The 14,819-nt window shown below is 38.9% G+C and overlaps 2 protein-coding genes across 3 annotated transcripts in view; one reads left to right on the top strand and one right to left on the bottom strand.

Annotated features, from left to right (window-relative positions):
* The window catches only part of rasgrf1 (Ras protein specific guanine nucleotide releasing factor 1), a 444,677-nt gene that overhangs the window by 263,654 nt on the left and 166,204 nt on the right, over positions 1-14,819 (top strand). The window contains exon 8 of the mRNA XM_017465599.3: positions 5,748-5,857. Coding sequence (XP_017321088.3) covers positions 5,748-5,857 — 110 coding nt within the window. The remainder of the gene's footprint in view (positions 1-5,747; positions 5,858-14,819) is intronic.
* The window catches only part of LOC128629542 (magnetosome-associated protein MamJ), a 62,128-nt gene that overhangs the window by 9,036 nt on the left and 38,273 nt on the right, over positions 1-14,819 (bottom strand). The gene's annotated exons all lie outside the window — the stretch shown is intronic.

Below are 14,819 nucleotides of genomic sequence, written 5' to 3'. Positions count from 1 at the left end.
AGACCCTGACACTGAGCTGCAGCACGGTGGCCAAGACCATACAGCAGTTTAACAGGACAGGTTCCGCTCAGAACGGGTCTCACCATGGTCGACCGGAGAAGTTGAGTGCACATGCTCAGCGTCATATCCAGAGGTTGTCTTTGGGAAATAGACGTATGAGTGCTGCCAGCATTGCTGCAGAGGTTGAAGGGCTGGCGGGTCAGCCTGTCAGTGCTCAGACCATACGCCGCACACTGCATCAAATTGGTCTGCATGGCTGTCGTCCGAGAAGGAAGCCTCTTCTAAAGATGATGCACAAGCCCGCAAACAGTTAGCTAAAGACAAGCAGACTAAGGACATGGATTACTGGAACCATGTCCTGTGGTATGAGGAGACCAAGATAAACATGGTTTGTTCAGATGGTGTCAAGCATGTGTGGTGGCAACCATGTGAGGAGTACAAAGACAAGTGTGTCTTGCCTACAGTCAAGCATGGTGGTGGAAGTGTCATGGTCTGGGGCTGCATGGGTGCTGCCGGGACTGGGGAGCTACAGTTCATTGAGGGAACCCTGAATACTAACATGTACTATGACATAGTGAAGCAGAGCATGATCCCCTCCTTTCGGAGACTGGGCCACAGGGCAATATTCCAGCATGATAATGACCCTAAACATACCTCCAAGATGACCACTGAATTGCTAAAGAAGCTGAGGGTGAAGGTGATGGACTAAATCCTATTGAGTATCTGTGGGGCATCCTCAAATGGAAAGTGGAGGAGCACAAGGTCTCTAACCTCCACCAGCTCTATGATGTCATGGAGAAGTTTAAGAGGACTCCAGTGGCAACCTGTGAAGCTCTGGTGAACTCCATGCCCAAAAGGGTTAAGGCAGTACTGGAAAATAATGGTGGCCAAAAAATGGTGCCAGTTAAAACAAAATATTGACACTTTGGGCCCAATTTGGACATTTTCACTTAGGGGTTTACTCACTTGTTGCCAGTGGTTTAGACATTAATGGCTGTGTGTTGAGTTATTTTGAGGGGACAGCAAATTTACACTGCTATACAAGCTGTACACTCAGTACATTACATTGTAGCAAAGTGTCATTTCTTCAGTGTTGTCACATGAAAAGATATAATCGGATATTTACAAAAATGTAAGGGGTGTACTCACTTTTGTGAGATACTGTATGTATATATATATGTGTGTGTGTGTGTGTGTGTGTGTGTGTGTGTATATATATATATATATATATATATATATATATATATATATATATATATATATATATATATATATATATATATATATATATATATATATATTTTTTTTTTTTGATCACATATTGATACTATTTACACACACAGGGACTCCTACAGCTAACCCTCCACATAAGCAGAATTAAAAATGTGTTTAATTGCTGACATGTAAGGAGACATTTATGTAACATTTTTATATTATATACTATTACATTATGTTATGTTATTCAACTTATATTATTATTAAATTTTAAGCAAGTCTACAGGGAGTTTGGTGCCAGCTAGTTTAACTATGCTATTGAATGAATGACACCTGTTAGACTCACCTCAACATGTCTTTTACAATCATTTAACCCACAACAATGGACAATCAAAAAGTTGCTGTTAAAAAGAGTTCATTGAGAAAAACTGTCATTATTTTTGACCCTTGTTAAGCAGGGGCACACATTAGTGTAGTCTGGGGTGAAGTGTGTTTTGTATTATTTTTTTTGGACACTCTGCCACTACAGTGTAACTGAACTACAGTGGTACACTGAACTGATGGTTGAACTGAGAAGAGAGAGAGGTCAACAGTAAAGCCTGCCCACAGAGAAACCTTATAAGTCTAGTTAGCAGAAAGAGAGACCAATCAGGATACACTCTCTGTCACTCTCTCACTATGTCCTGTCACACAAGCTCTTTGTCTTTCCAGATCCTGTCTACTATTATAAATTCTCTAGTGTCTCTCTCACTCGCTTGCTCTCAAAAAAATTAATTTCCAGATATTGTACATAATTTGCAGGCATCAGGGAGCTGCTGTCAATATGCAGGAGACTCCCAGAACTTCCATGAGAGGTGGGATGTCTGTGTTATCCAGTCAGTCAATCATGGGGCAGCAGAAAATGTATAAAACCATGCAAATACCGGTCAAGAGCTTCAGCTAATGTTCATATCAAACATCAGAATGAAGGAAAAGTGTGATCTCTGTGACTTTAACCATGAAATGATTGTGGGTTCCAAATTGGCTGCTTGGAATATCTCTGCTGATCTCCTGGGATTTTCACACACAACAGTCTCTAGGGAAAAACAAAAAACACAGTGAATGAGAGGTCTATGGGTGGAAAGAACTTGTTGATAAGAGAGGTCAGAGGGAAATGTTAGATTGGTTCGAGCTGCCAGGAGGGATATAGTAACTCATATAATCACTCTTAACAACCGTGGTCACCAGAAAAGCATCTCAGTATGCACAAAACATTAAAACTTGAAGTGGATGGACTATAACAACAGAAGAACACACTGAGTTCCACTCTTGGCAGCCAAGAACAGGAATCAGAGGCTATCATGGGCAGAGGCTCACCCAAACTGGACAGTTGAAGATTAGTTACCTGGTCTTTTTCCAGTCTTCAACTGTCCAGTTTTGGTGAGTCTGACAGATAGCCTCAGATTCTTGTTCTTGGCAGTGTTGTGCATTTTGAGATGCTTTTCTTCTCACCATGGTTGTAAAGAGTGATTATATGAGTTACTATATCCTTCATGGCAGCTTGAACCAATCTGGCCATTTTCCTCTAACTTCTATCAACAAGGTTTTTCCACCAACAGAACTGTTGCTCACTCAATGTTTTTTTTTTTTTCCAAGACCATTCTATGTAAACCCTAGAGACTGCTGTGTTTAAAAATCCCAGGAGATCAGCCGTTTCTGAAATATTTAAACCAACTCTTATGGTATCAACATCCATGCCACAGTTAAAGTCAAAGAGATCACACTTTTTCCCCATTCTGATGTTTGATGTGAACATTAACTGAATCTCTTTACCTGTATCTGCATGATTTTATGCATTGTGCAGCTACAACATTATTGGCTGATTTGGATAACTGCATACATGGGCAGGTGTACAGGTGTTCCTATTAAAGTGGATGGTAAGTGTACATTTGTGCTGATATGTTTGGATGTTTATAGTTATCTCTCTCTATTTCTCAGTGTGTGTGTCTTCATCCTCTCCTCTCTACTCCCTCATTTCTACTCACGGTTTACTGAAAACGTATGCATAAAAATGACCTTGTTAGTGATATTGTCATAGCAATTGATTGTGATGGCTGATCTGGCTAGCGATGTTACAAGTAGCTTGCGTTTTACAAGCTGCCAATGGACTGCTTAAACTCAGACAATCATAATATAGCTATGTCAGGTGTTACAATAACATGTATGATGCGTAACTCTCAACAAGAAGTTAAAGTCTGATAGTGTCTCATGAGAGCTAAACATAATGGATGATTAAATCTGTGGGCAAACCTAAAGTGTCCTTCTAAGCTGGCTGCTGTGTTGATTTGAGAACCAGCCATCACTACATTCTGTAACCATAATATCAAGACATTGCTGTTTCCATATTGAATTTGATAACAAGGAAAGTTTTTAAAAAATCCAAAACTGTTGTGGTCATGACAGTGTCCTCATAGTTACAGTGGTGCTTGAAAGTTTGTGAACCCTTTAGAATGTTCTATATTTCTGCATTAATGTGACCTAAAGCAACATCAGATTTTCACAGTCCTAACAGAAAGTCCTAGCAGTAGATAAAGAGAACCCAGTTAAACAATTGAGACAAAACAATACTTGGTCATTTATTTATTGAGAAAAATGATGCAATATTTCATATCTGTGAGCGGCAAAAGTATGTGGACCTTTGCTTTCAGTATCTGGTATAACCCCTTTGTGCAGGAATAACTGCAACTAAGTGTTTCCAGTAACTGTTGATCAGCTCTGCACATAAGCTGGGAGGTATTTTAGTCCATTCCTCATTTCAGAAAAGCTTCAATTCTGGGATGTTGGTGGGTTTCCTCACATGAACTGCTTGCTTCAGGTCCTTCCACAACATTTATAGTGGGGGAAATAAGTATTGAACGCATCAACATTTTTTTCAGTAAATATATTTCCACTGAGGCTATTCACATTAAATTTTCACCAGACTTTGGTATTAACTCAAGAAATCCACATATATAAAGAATTCACAATATTAAAGTCTGTAAATAAAGTTATGTGTAATAAAGTGGAATGACACAATAAAAAAGTATTGAACACACTAAGAAAAAGCAGTTCTCCAAGGCAAGGTAAGGCAAGGAACTAGCTGAAATCCATAAGTAGTTAGAAAGTAATTATACCTCCTATCTGTGCAAATTAATATCAGCTGGGTTAGTAAATTGATGGTCTATAAAAAGGTTTTCCATTACCAAGGTGTCACACAAGAAACATCTCATGATGAGAAGATTGCCCCTTTTCCAATTACACTCTGCCTTTTTACACTCTTGTCTAAGATTGCAGGTGATATCATTTAGTCAAGGTTGGGAGGCACCCTTAGCTCTCCTTGGCTTAAGCGGTGCAACATTATCAAGAGTAATGGAGCAAGATTTATTAAAACCTTCAACTAAATGTTCGGTATAAATTTTGTTAGAAAAATCATTAGTAAAATGTGATAATATTCAGAAAATAAGTTGGCAGTGAAGGAATGAATAGGCTGAGAAAACATGGGTAAGTTGCATGGGCAAAAAAACACAACTGAATAATGATTGGAAATACCAGCGTCAGAAACCTCCAAATTTGAAACAGAAAAACCATAGGACAGCACAAGCTCTATTGTATGGCACAAGTTATGGGTTGGGCCATAGACAATCCAAAGAAAACAAAAATGCATAAAAAGCAGTTCTTAGAACTTCATGAGAGGTCACTTCAAACAAAAAGCATACAATTTCCTTAAAGTCAACATTTAAGAAACCGTGGAGCAGTGGCAGTCAGACACATCAGCATTCACTGAAATTGGACATTTCTCCAATAGCCTTCTGGCTTGTCAACCATTCCTGGGGAGGGTAACAATGGGTAACATTAACATTAGCCAAGGTGAGAGAGGCCTTTAGTTGCTTAGAGGTTGCCCTGGGTTTCTTTGTGACCTTATGAAATATTGCATGTCTTGTTTCATGAGTGATCTTTGTTGGTCAACGTTGAATTTTGTCCTTTTGTACACAATCTGTCTGACTGTGGATTGGTGGAGTACTATTTAAATATGGTTTTTAAACCCTTTCCAGACTGATGAGTATCAAAACTCTTTATGTAATCCGCAGACATCTCCATTGTTCATGCCATGATACACTTCCACAAACATGATGTGAAGATAGATCCTGGCTCTTTAAATAAAACAGGGTGCTCACTTGCACCTGTCATCCTATTGATTCAAAATATCTGACTATAATTTCACCTTCAAATTTACTGCTAATTCTAGAGGTTCACATGCTTTTGCCACTCACAGATATGTAATATTGGATAATTTTCCTTAATGAATAAATGACCAGGTATAATATTTTTGTCTGATTTGTTTTATTGGGTTCTCTTTGTCTACCTTTAAGATTTGTGTGAAAATCTGATGATGTTTTTGGTCATATTTATGCAGATATATAAAGGGATCACAGACTTTCAAGCACCACTGTAGTTATAGCCTCTGCCCTAAGCACATGTGCTCCATTCCACTTTATGGTGCTTTTTCCTAACAGATACCCCGCTACATTTTGACTCTCCATGAGCTGTTGGCACACACGCCTCATGAACATGTGGAGAGGAATAGTTTGGAATATGCTAAGTCCAAGCTGGAGGAGCTTTCCAGGTACAAAGCATGTGTACCACTCATTGGCGACTAAATATGATATTCACACACTGCAGTCAATCCATTCCATTAAATTCATTTGATTCAATTCAGTTCAATTAATTAAATTTTACAATTATGTCATTATATTACTACAGTGTAACTAAGAGGTTCTGCATTAGATTCTCAGGGGCAACAGAAAAGGTACACAGTTTAAAGGGGTGACACATAAATAATATATCATAATTAAATAATAACATATTAATAAATAATAATATAATTTCCCAAAAAGAAAGCTGCCACCTAAGGACCCAGCAGGAAGTCCAAAAGAATGTCCTTTAAAACTGCAAATGGTAAAAACTGAAACACTTCTAAATATCAGTTTAAAGAACGAGATAGCTGATCACTTAGTAGGCCACAGGCTATAAAATTTGGAAGGTTGCAATCTGTACCCATGTGTGCACACATCAATGCATAAACCTTTCCAATCATTAAGAGCAAGATATAGTAACTGTTTTACAGAACAGATGGATAATTATTATTAATAATTAATTATTAATATGGATTATTAATAAATCAATAAAACAAACAAGCAAACACGGGAACGCGGTCTATATGGAGTTAGCGAGAAAACATGGGACTAGAGTCGAGGCAGAAAACAGGACATGAAAACAAAGACCGCTTTGCATGCTAAACTTAGACGCTACACCGTTAAGACTGATGCTTCTCACACAGGTATCTCAACTACAAATAATATCGCGCGACGTGCACATAGACCCGAGGGGTTTAAATACCCAACATAATTAATCTAAACCAAAGACACCTGGGTTAAATCAAGAACATCCTCAAACAGAAACTAGAACTTGGGCAGAAAGCGAATGAAAACAAAACAAAGTCATGTGACCAGTCCAGAGCCGTGCCACAGTGCCCTCTGCTGGCCGTGGTGTAACAGAACCCCCCTCCAAAGGGTGCTCCTCCCGGAGCACCAAGAACCCCCCTCCAACGGGGGTCCCGGGCCCCTGTGCGAGCTGTCTCTCGCTGCCACGGAAAGCGAGACAGTGCCCTCTGCTGGCCGTGGTGTAACAAACTGGATAAAGATTTAACAGCATATCACCAGTTTTGTTCAAAACAACAGTGAATATACCAGATATCCTTGCATATTTTCTGATCAGCTTCAGGAAAAGTTCTTTTTTTTTTTTTTTTTTTTTAAATGTTCTGACTTTTGCTATTGTTTAAAATTATTTGATCTCTATTTTGCCCCCATTTCGGCTTTACTGGACGTATGGGTTTGACATTATTTCTTGTATTGGTGATTCTGTGTTTGTCTATCTTTTTTTGTACCATTGATCTCATATATTCCACATTAAAATACAGATTCCTTTCTATCACTTGGCAACTGCTGTTTCCCTTAGCTCTTCCTGAGAAATGTGATAGTGATCCCTTTTATTGTCACAGGTTTTTTTTTTTGGTAGAGTGTTTATACAGTGCTGTGAAAAAGTATCTGCCGGATTTCGTCTGCTTTTGTGTATATCATACTAAATTGTTTCAGAAATTAAAACAAAATCTAAGATAAGACAAAGGTAACACGAGTAAACACAATACACAGTTTTAAAAATGATAATGTTATTTATTGAAGAAAAAAAGTTCCAATACCAACTGGGTCTCTGTGTAAATGTATTTGCCCCCGTAGGTACTAATTTCCCAAATCTATGAAACTGCATTCATAATGGGGTTCAGTTGGACTAGCTATAACCAGGCCTGATCTCTGCCAGCCCTGTTCAATCAAATCCACACTTAAATAGAATATTCTAAACAGCATGAAGTTGGTTAAAAGGTACATAACACACTATGCCAAAGTAACTCCAAAAATGATGAGGAAGAAGGTGATTGAAATACATCAGTCTGGGAAGGGTTTCAATAATAATGTGTTTTATTTATATAGCACCTTTCCCAAGCTCAAGGACACTTTTTCTTCATATACATTTCAACACAAGTTATAATCTCAATTACAAAACAGGAAATAAAACAATCAGTAATAGACAGATAGTGTGCTGAGAAAAGATGTGTTTTAAGTGGAGTTTTAAAAATAGAAATAGAGGAGATTTCTCAGAGGCTCTGATGTAATGAGTTTCACAGTTTAGGTGCAACTACACTGAAGGATCTCCCACCAAAAGTAGATAAACGAAATCTAGGGACAGACAACAATTTGGAATCTGAAGAACGAAGAGTGGTTACTGATGTATATAGATGCAACAGATCACATATATAGTGCCCTTCAATAATATTGGCACCATTGGTAAATATGAGCAAAGAAGGTTGTGAAAAATTGTCTTTGTTGTTTATCCTTTTGATATTTTGTTAAAAATTCACAAAAATGCTATGCTCTCATGGATATCAAACAATTGCAAATACAAAACAGGTTTATCAAAAAAATCTGTTAAATATAGGTGTTAAACCATTATTGATACCTCGATGCATTCTGTAAGGGAATTAGCCCGGGGAAGGGTGGAGCACAGACCACAAGAGACAGGTTTTAGTCAATAGGGGGGTTTTATTTGTCTGTGTGGGAGCTGTCTGTAGTGAGGAGGCGAGTGTGTGTGAGTGTGAGGGGTTTTGTGGGGGTGTGGCTGGTGTTATGACGTTCTCGAGGGCGTGTCGGGGTTCCCAAGAGGTGTGTGTGGGTTTCCCATGCCGTCATCCACCGTCGAACGCGATCTCACCGTCCGGCGGTCTCGTCCGCACTCGAACGTAGTCTGTCTCTTCTCCTCGCACGGGCGGAAGAGCATCTTTTTATCCTCTTCCGCCGATGCCTGAGTGGTGGAATTTTCCTGACGGACTCCCCAATCGCCAGCCGGTGTAGCGTCGACGGTCCCACCCCACTGTGATGGTCCTTCTGGCTGATGGTGTGCTTGGCACGGGGCTGTCCGCTTCGTGCCGGCACGGCAGTCGAGGAAGGAGCGACTTTCTTATTATCTTGAGGTCAGAAAGTCTCCAAACCTACAATCCGAAGTTACCTACATCACCACAACTTGTTTGGAAGGGTTTCAAGAAAAAACCTCTACTCTCATCCAAAAACAAACTCATGCATGTTCAGTTTGCCAGACACTACTGGAAACCAAAATAGAGCTTGTTGGCAATAAACATTAGAGGTGGTTTTGGCACACACAGAGAGATAGCCATATGGAAAACTACTCATGCCCACAGTTAAATATGGTGGTGGATCTTTAATGTTTTGGGGCTGTTTTTCTGTCAGAGGACCTGGACATTTTGTTAGGATACAGGGCATCATGGACTCAAATATCAACAGATATTAAATGAAAACTTGATGGCCTCTGCCTGAAAGCTTAAAATGGGCCATAGTTGGATCTTCCAGCAGGACAATGATCCAAAACATACATCAAAGTCAACACAAAAAATGGTTTACTGGCCACAAAATCAAGGTCCTGCCATGGTCATCCCAGTCTCCTGACTTGAAAGCCATAGAAAACCTGTGAGGTAAACTGATGAGGAGAGTCCACCAGTGTGGACCTCAAAATTTGAACGATCTGGAGAGTTTCTGTATGGAGGAATGGTCTCAGATCCCTTGCCATGTATTCTCCAACCTCATCAGGCATTATCGGAGAAGACTCAGAGCTTTTTCAAAAATGGCGCAGATGCGAGTGGCAGCTGGTTACAACAGTTCCTGCAGCTTTTAACTTTAACTTCTTTTTTTCACCTCTTTCTGATGTTCTATCGTTCTGGTTTTACACCAGACTTTTTATTTCACCTTATTGTCTATATTTGTGCCTGACTGTCATTTTAAACGTTTTTCTTGACGTATTTTTGGACCCACCAAGACTACTTGGACAATGCTTGTTTATTCAAGGGAGTAGCTTCTGATGTATCAGATTAGAGTGGCGACCTTGCCGACGGACATACAAGCGGAGCTACGGAGGCACAGGCATGGTACGAGAGCAGGTGTGAAGGTTAGAGAGAAGCAGGAGAGAAAAGGAAGACTCAAACCTTGCCTTCCATCCTTTGTTATGGGGAATGTAAGCTCACTGACCAACAAGTCAGACGAGATTGCAGCACTGACGAGTAGCCAGAGCGAGTACAGGGAGGCCAGTTTGTTGTGCTTCACGGAGACATGGCTAACAGGGAACATTCCTGAGTCTTTGGTTGAGATAGCTGGCTTCACACTAGTGCGAGCTAACAGAGGAAAACAGAGCGGTAAGAATGGAGGAGGTATAGCTGTCTTTGTTGGTTTAATTTACACTTTTATACAAGCTGTACACTCACTACTTTACATTGTAGCAAAGTGTAATTTCTTCAGTGTTGTTACACGAAAAGATATAATCAAATATTTACAAAAATGTGAGGGGTGTACTCACTTTTGTGAGATTATATATATATATATATATATATATATATATATATATATATATATATATATATATATATATATATATATATATATATATATATATATATATATATATATATATATATATATAATGTAAATAGAGTTTGTGCTTCTATACATATTTATACATCCTTATATACTCTTTATATATCCCTGTATTTTTCTCCTTACTATCTCTTTTAAAACTTCTTTCTTTTCTTTGGCTGCTGTTGTGACACCCTAATTTCTCCATCTGGGGATTAATAAAGTATTATCTTATCTTATCTTTTATTGTAGCAAAAGGGAGGTAGCACAAAGTATTGACTAAAAGGGTGCCAATAATTGTTGCACACGTATATTTAACAAAGATATATTTTTTGGAAAACCTGAGTTTTGTTTGCAATTGTTTGATATCCATGAGAGTATATTTTTGTGAATGTTTTGAACAGAAGGTTAAACAATAAAGACAATTTTTCACAGCCTTCTTTGCTTATATTTACCAAGTGCCAATATCAGTGGAGGGCACTGTATAACGAGGTGCCAGATCATTGAGAACTTGCTATGTCAGGAGAAGAATTTTAAACTTAATATGGCATGAGACAGGCAGCGAGTGAAGATTTAACGATGGGAGTAATGTGTGCAGAACGCTTGGTGTAAGTGATAACTCTAGCCGCATAGGTTTGGATGTATTGTAATGGTGCAATAATTTTAGCTGGTAGGCCAGTAAAGAGAGAGTTACAGTAGTTCGGATGTTAGTGCACTAGTGCATGCACTAGTGATTCTGCATCCTTCAAACTGAGAATGGGGTGAAGCCGTGCAATGTGACATAGATGGAAGAAAGCAATTTTAGTGATGGTTCTAATGTATGGCTTCAAAAGTAAGAGATGGCTCTTACTGATTCCCATATTCTTGATGGTTTTAGAGGGTTTTGTCAGATTTACATCAATATTGACACAAATGTCAATATTTCTTATAAGTGTTTGTTGCCCAGAAATCACAATCACAGTTTTGTCAGCATTGAATATAAGGAAATTACTGTTTAACCAAATTTTTACATCATTGATACAGGGAGTTAATGAGCTGATGGCATGTGTTTCCTCAAAACATGCAGATGTATAAATCTGGGTGTCATCAGCATAGCAATGATAATGGAGACCATGATGATGGATGATCTGACCTAATGAGAGACTGTAAATTATGAACAGTAGTGAACCTAGCTCAGAACCCTGGGGGATACTCTGAGTGAGAGGAGCAGTAGGGGATTTGTTTTTCTTAACTGAAATGAAATATTGTCTGTTAGTGAGGTAGGAAGAAAACCACGATAGAGCAGTACCAGTAATACCAATATCTGAAAGTCTGGAAAGGAGTGTTTTGTGGCATACACTGTCAAAAGCAGACCTCAGGTAAAGCAAGATAAGAATACTGAAAAATCCAGAGTCAGCAGAGAGGAGGAGATTATTAATAACTGTCAAGAGAGCAGTTTCAGTGCTGTGGAATAGGCAAAAACCAGATTCAAAACGGTCATAGAGATTATTAGCTGCAAGATATGACTGCAAGTGGTAGACTACAACTTTTTCCAGATGTTTAGACATTAAAGGCATGTTAGAAATAGGATGATAGTTGCAGAAGGAAGATGGATCTAAGTTGGGACCTTTAAGGACTGGTGTAACAGTCCTTAAAGGTCATAGCAATTTTAAGATCAGTTGGAACAATGGCAGATTCAAGAGATGTGTTTATCATTTATGAAATAGGTGCCAAAATGACTGACTCACAGTGTTTAGAAAGGGAGGTTGAGGCAGGGTACAACTACAGGATGACGAGTTAGAATATAAAATCACTGACTAGGAGTGGGAGTGAAGGTGGAGAAAGGGTGGACAGGATGTTCAGACATTCGTGCAGAGGATCTTCAGAAATGGTTGATGTGAATGTTTTCAAAGCTATTTCAAAGACTCTGGGACTCCAAAGAACCATAGTGAGAGCCATTATCTAAGAATGGTAAAACTCAGAATAGTAGTGAACTTTCCCAGAAGTGCCTGACCTTCCAAAATTCTTCCAAGAGCACAGCAATTACTCATCCAGGAAATCACAAAAGAGCCAAGGACCAAATGAAATGAACTACAGGCCTCTCTTGAATCAATAAAAGCCACTGTTCATGACTCCACTATCAGAAAGACACTAGGAAAAATGGTATCCATGGAAGAGTGGTGAGGTGAAAACCACTGCTAACCCATAAGAACGTTAAGCCTTTTCTGAATTTTGCCAAAACACACCTTGCTGATCCTCAGACCTTTTGGGAGAACGTTCTGTGAATTGATGAGTCAAAAGTAATTAAAAAAAGTGGGATGAGTCAAAAATTTGGAAAACATGGGTACCGTTACAGAATTCCATGAAACAAACATCATGCCTATGGTCAAACATGGTGGTGGAAGTGTGAGGGTGTGGGAATGCTTTGCTGCTCCAGGTCTTGGGCAACGTAAAATAATTAAGGGAAACATGAAGTCTGTTCTCTACCAGAAAATCCTAAAGGAGGATAGCCAGGCTTAAGTATGTAAGTTGAAACTCAAGTGCAAATGGATTATGCAGCAAGACAGTGATCCAAGCATTGGAGTAAATCCACGTCTGAATGACTCAAAAATGCAAACTTAAAGTTGGAGTGGAGTGACCTAGTCAAAGTCCTAACTTGAACCAATTGAGATGCAGTGCCAGGACCTTGAATGAGCAGTTCATGCTTGAAAACCCTCCAATATTGCTTAACTAAAGCAGTTCTGAAAAGAAAAGTGGGCCAAAATTCCACCACAGCTCTGTGAAAGACTGATGTCCTGTTATCGGATGTGTTTGATTGCAGTTATTGCTGCTAAAGGTGGCAGAACCAGATTTTAAGTTTAAGGGGGAAATTAGTTTTTTTACATGAGTGAAAAAAATAGAAAAAAAAACTATATTGTGTGTATACTCAGGTTGCTTTTGTTTTATGTTGTATTTCATTTGATGATCTAAAGCGATTTAGTATGAGATATACACAAAAACAGAAGAAAAGTCTTGGAGTTCTGACTCACATTGCTTTTTTTATTTAAATTTTGGTGGGCAAGGCAATTGATTGGGCAGATGCTTTTTGGTGCAGAAGCAGGGAAGCAAGAATTTTGAACTGTTCTGTAAAGAATGGGGATTGGAGGCGGATGCAGGTACAGATCAAAGTCTTTATTAACCACCTAACTCACAACCAAGGAAAATGAGAAACTGGACTCATAGCATATAACGAGATCATTCAAGGCATGGCTACAAACTATAATACTGAGCGAAGTGCTCAGTAACCAAGGCGTTTAAATAGAAAACCTAATCACCCCAAAACATGGACACCTGGGGCAAATTAAAATCACTTCACAGGATGCTGAGCAGGAAGCGAGCGAACCAAAATAATGTCACGTGACTCGTCAGGAGCCAAGCCACTGTGCCCTCTGCTGGCCGTAGCGTAATAGTTCTCAGGACTTTTTCTGACCACCTTCAAGAAGGGAGCTCAAATTTGGTGTTGTTACTTTGCTTTGTCAAGGCTCACACCAAATATAGCCAATATTAGTGGAGGGCACGGTATATATACTCAGCAACAAAATAAATGTCCTCTCACATTCAACTGCTTTTATTTTCAGCAAATCTCTTAACATTTGTAAATATTAAAATTTTTATAACATAAAAACATTCAACAACTGGGATATAAACTGAATAAGTTTCATAATTTGATGAATTTGATGAATGGAATTATGAGTTCCTGAACAAAGGGGAGTGTGGAGGGGTAAATATCAAAAGTAACAGTCAATATCTGGTGTGGCCACCAGCTGCTTTAAGTACTACAGTGCATTTCATCCTCATGGACTGTGCCAGATTTGTCATTTCTTGCTGTGAGATTTCTTCCACCAAGGCATTTGCAAGTTCTTGATCATTTCTGGGGGGACATGTAATTTTCCACTGTTCTTCCTGTCTCCCTGTAGCACTGTCTTAGGCGTTTTACATTACAGACATTTCAGTGTATCGCTCTGACCACATTGCAGTCCTCATGCCTCCCTACAGCAGTGAATGTGCAAAAATTGTTTATGGTTATACATACATACATACGTACATACATACGTACGTACATACATACACACAGTGGGGGAAATAAGTATTGAACGAATCAACATTTTCTTCAGTAAATTTATTTCCATTGAGGCTATTCACAACATTAAAGTCCATAAATAAAATTATGTGTAATAAAGTGGAATGACACAGGAAAAAAGTATTGAACATGCTAAGAAAAAGCAGTTCTCCAGGGCAAGTTAAGGCAAGGAACCAGCTGAAATCCATAAGTAATTATGCCTCATATCTGGGCAAATTACTATCAACTGGGTTAGTAAATTGAAGGTCTATAAAAGGGCTTTTCATTACTAAGGTGTCACACAAGCAACATCTCATGATGGGTAAAAGCAAAGAACTCTCCCAAGACCTTTGCAACTTTATTGTATCAAAACATATTGATGGAATCGGATACAGACGTATTTCAAAACTTCTGAATCCTCCAGTATGCACCATTGGGGCCATTATCTGCAAGTGGAAGCAACATAACTCCATAATCAC

The sequence above is a fragment of the Ictalurus punctatus genome, chromosome 4 (assembly GCF_001660625.3).
Source record: "Ictalurus punctatus breed USDA103 chromosome 4, Coco_2.0, whole genome shotgun sequence".
Lineage (NCBI taxonomy): Eukaryota > Metazoa > Chordata > Actinopteri > Siluriformes > Ictaluridae > Ictalurus > Ictalurus punctatus.
This window is presented reverse-complemented; position numbering and strand designations above follow the sequence as displayed.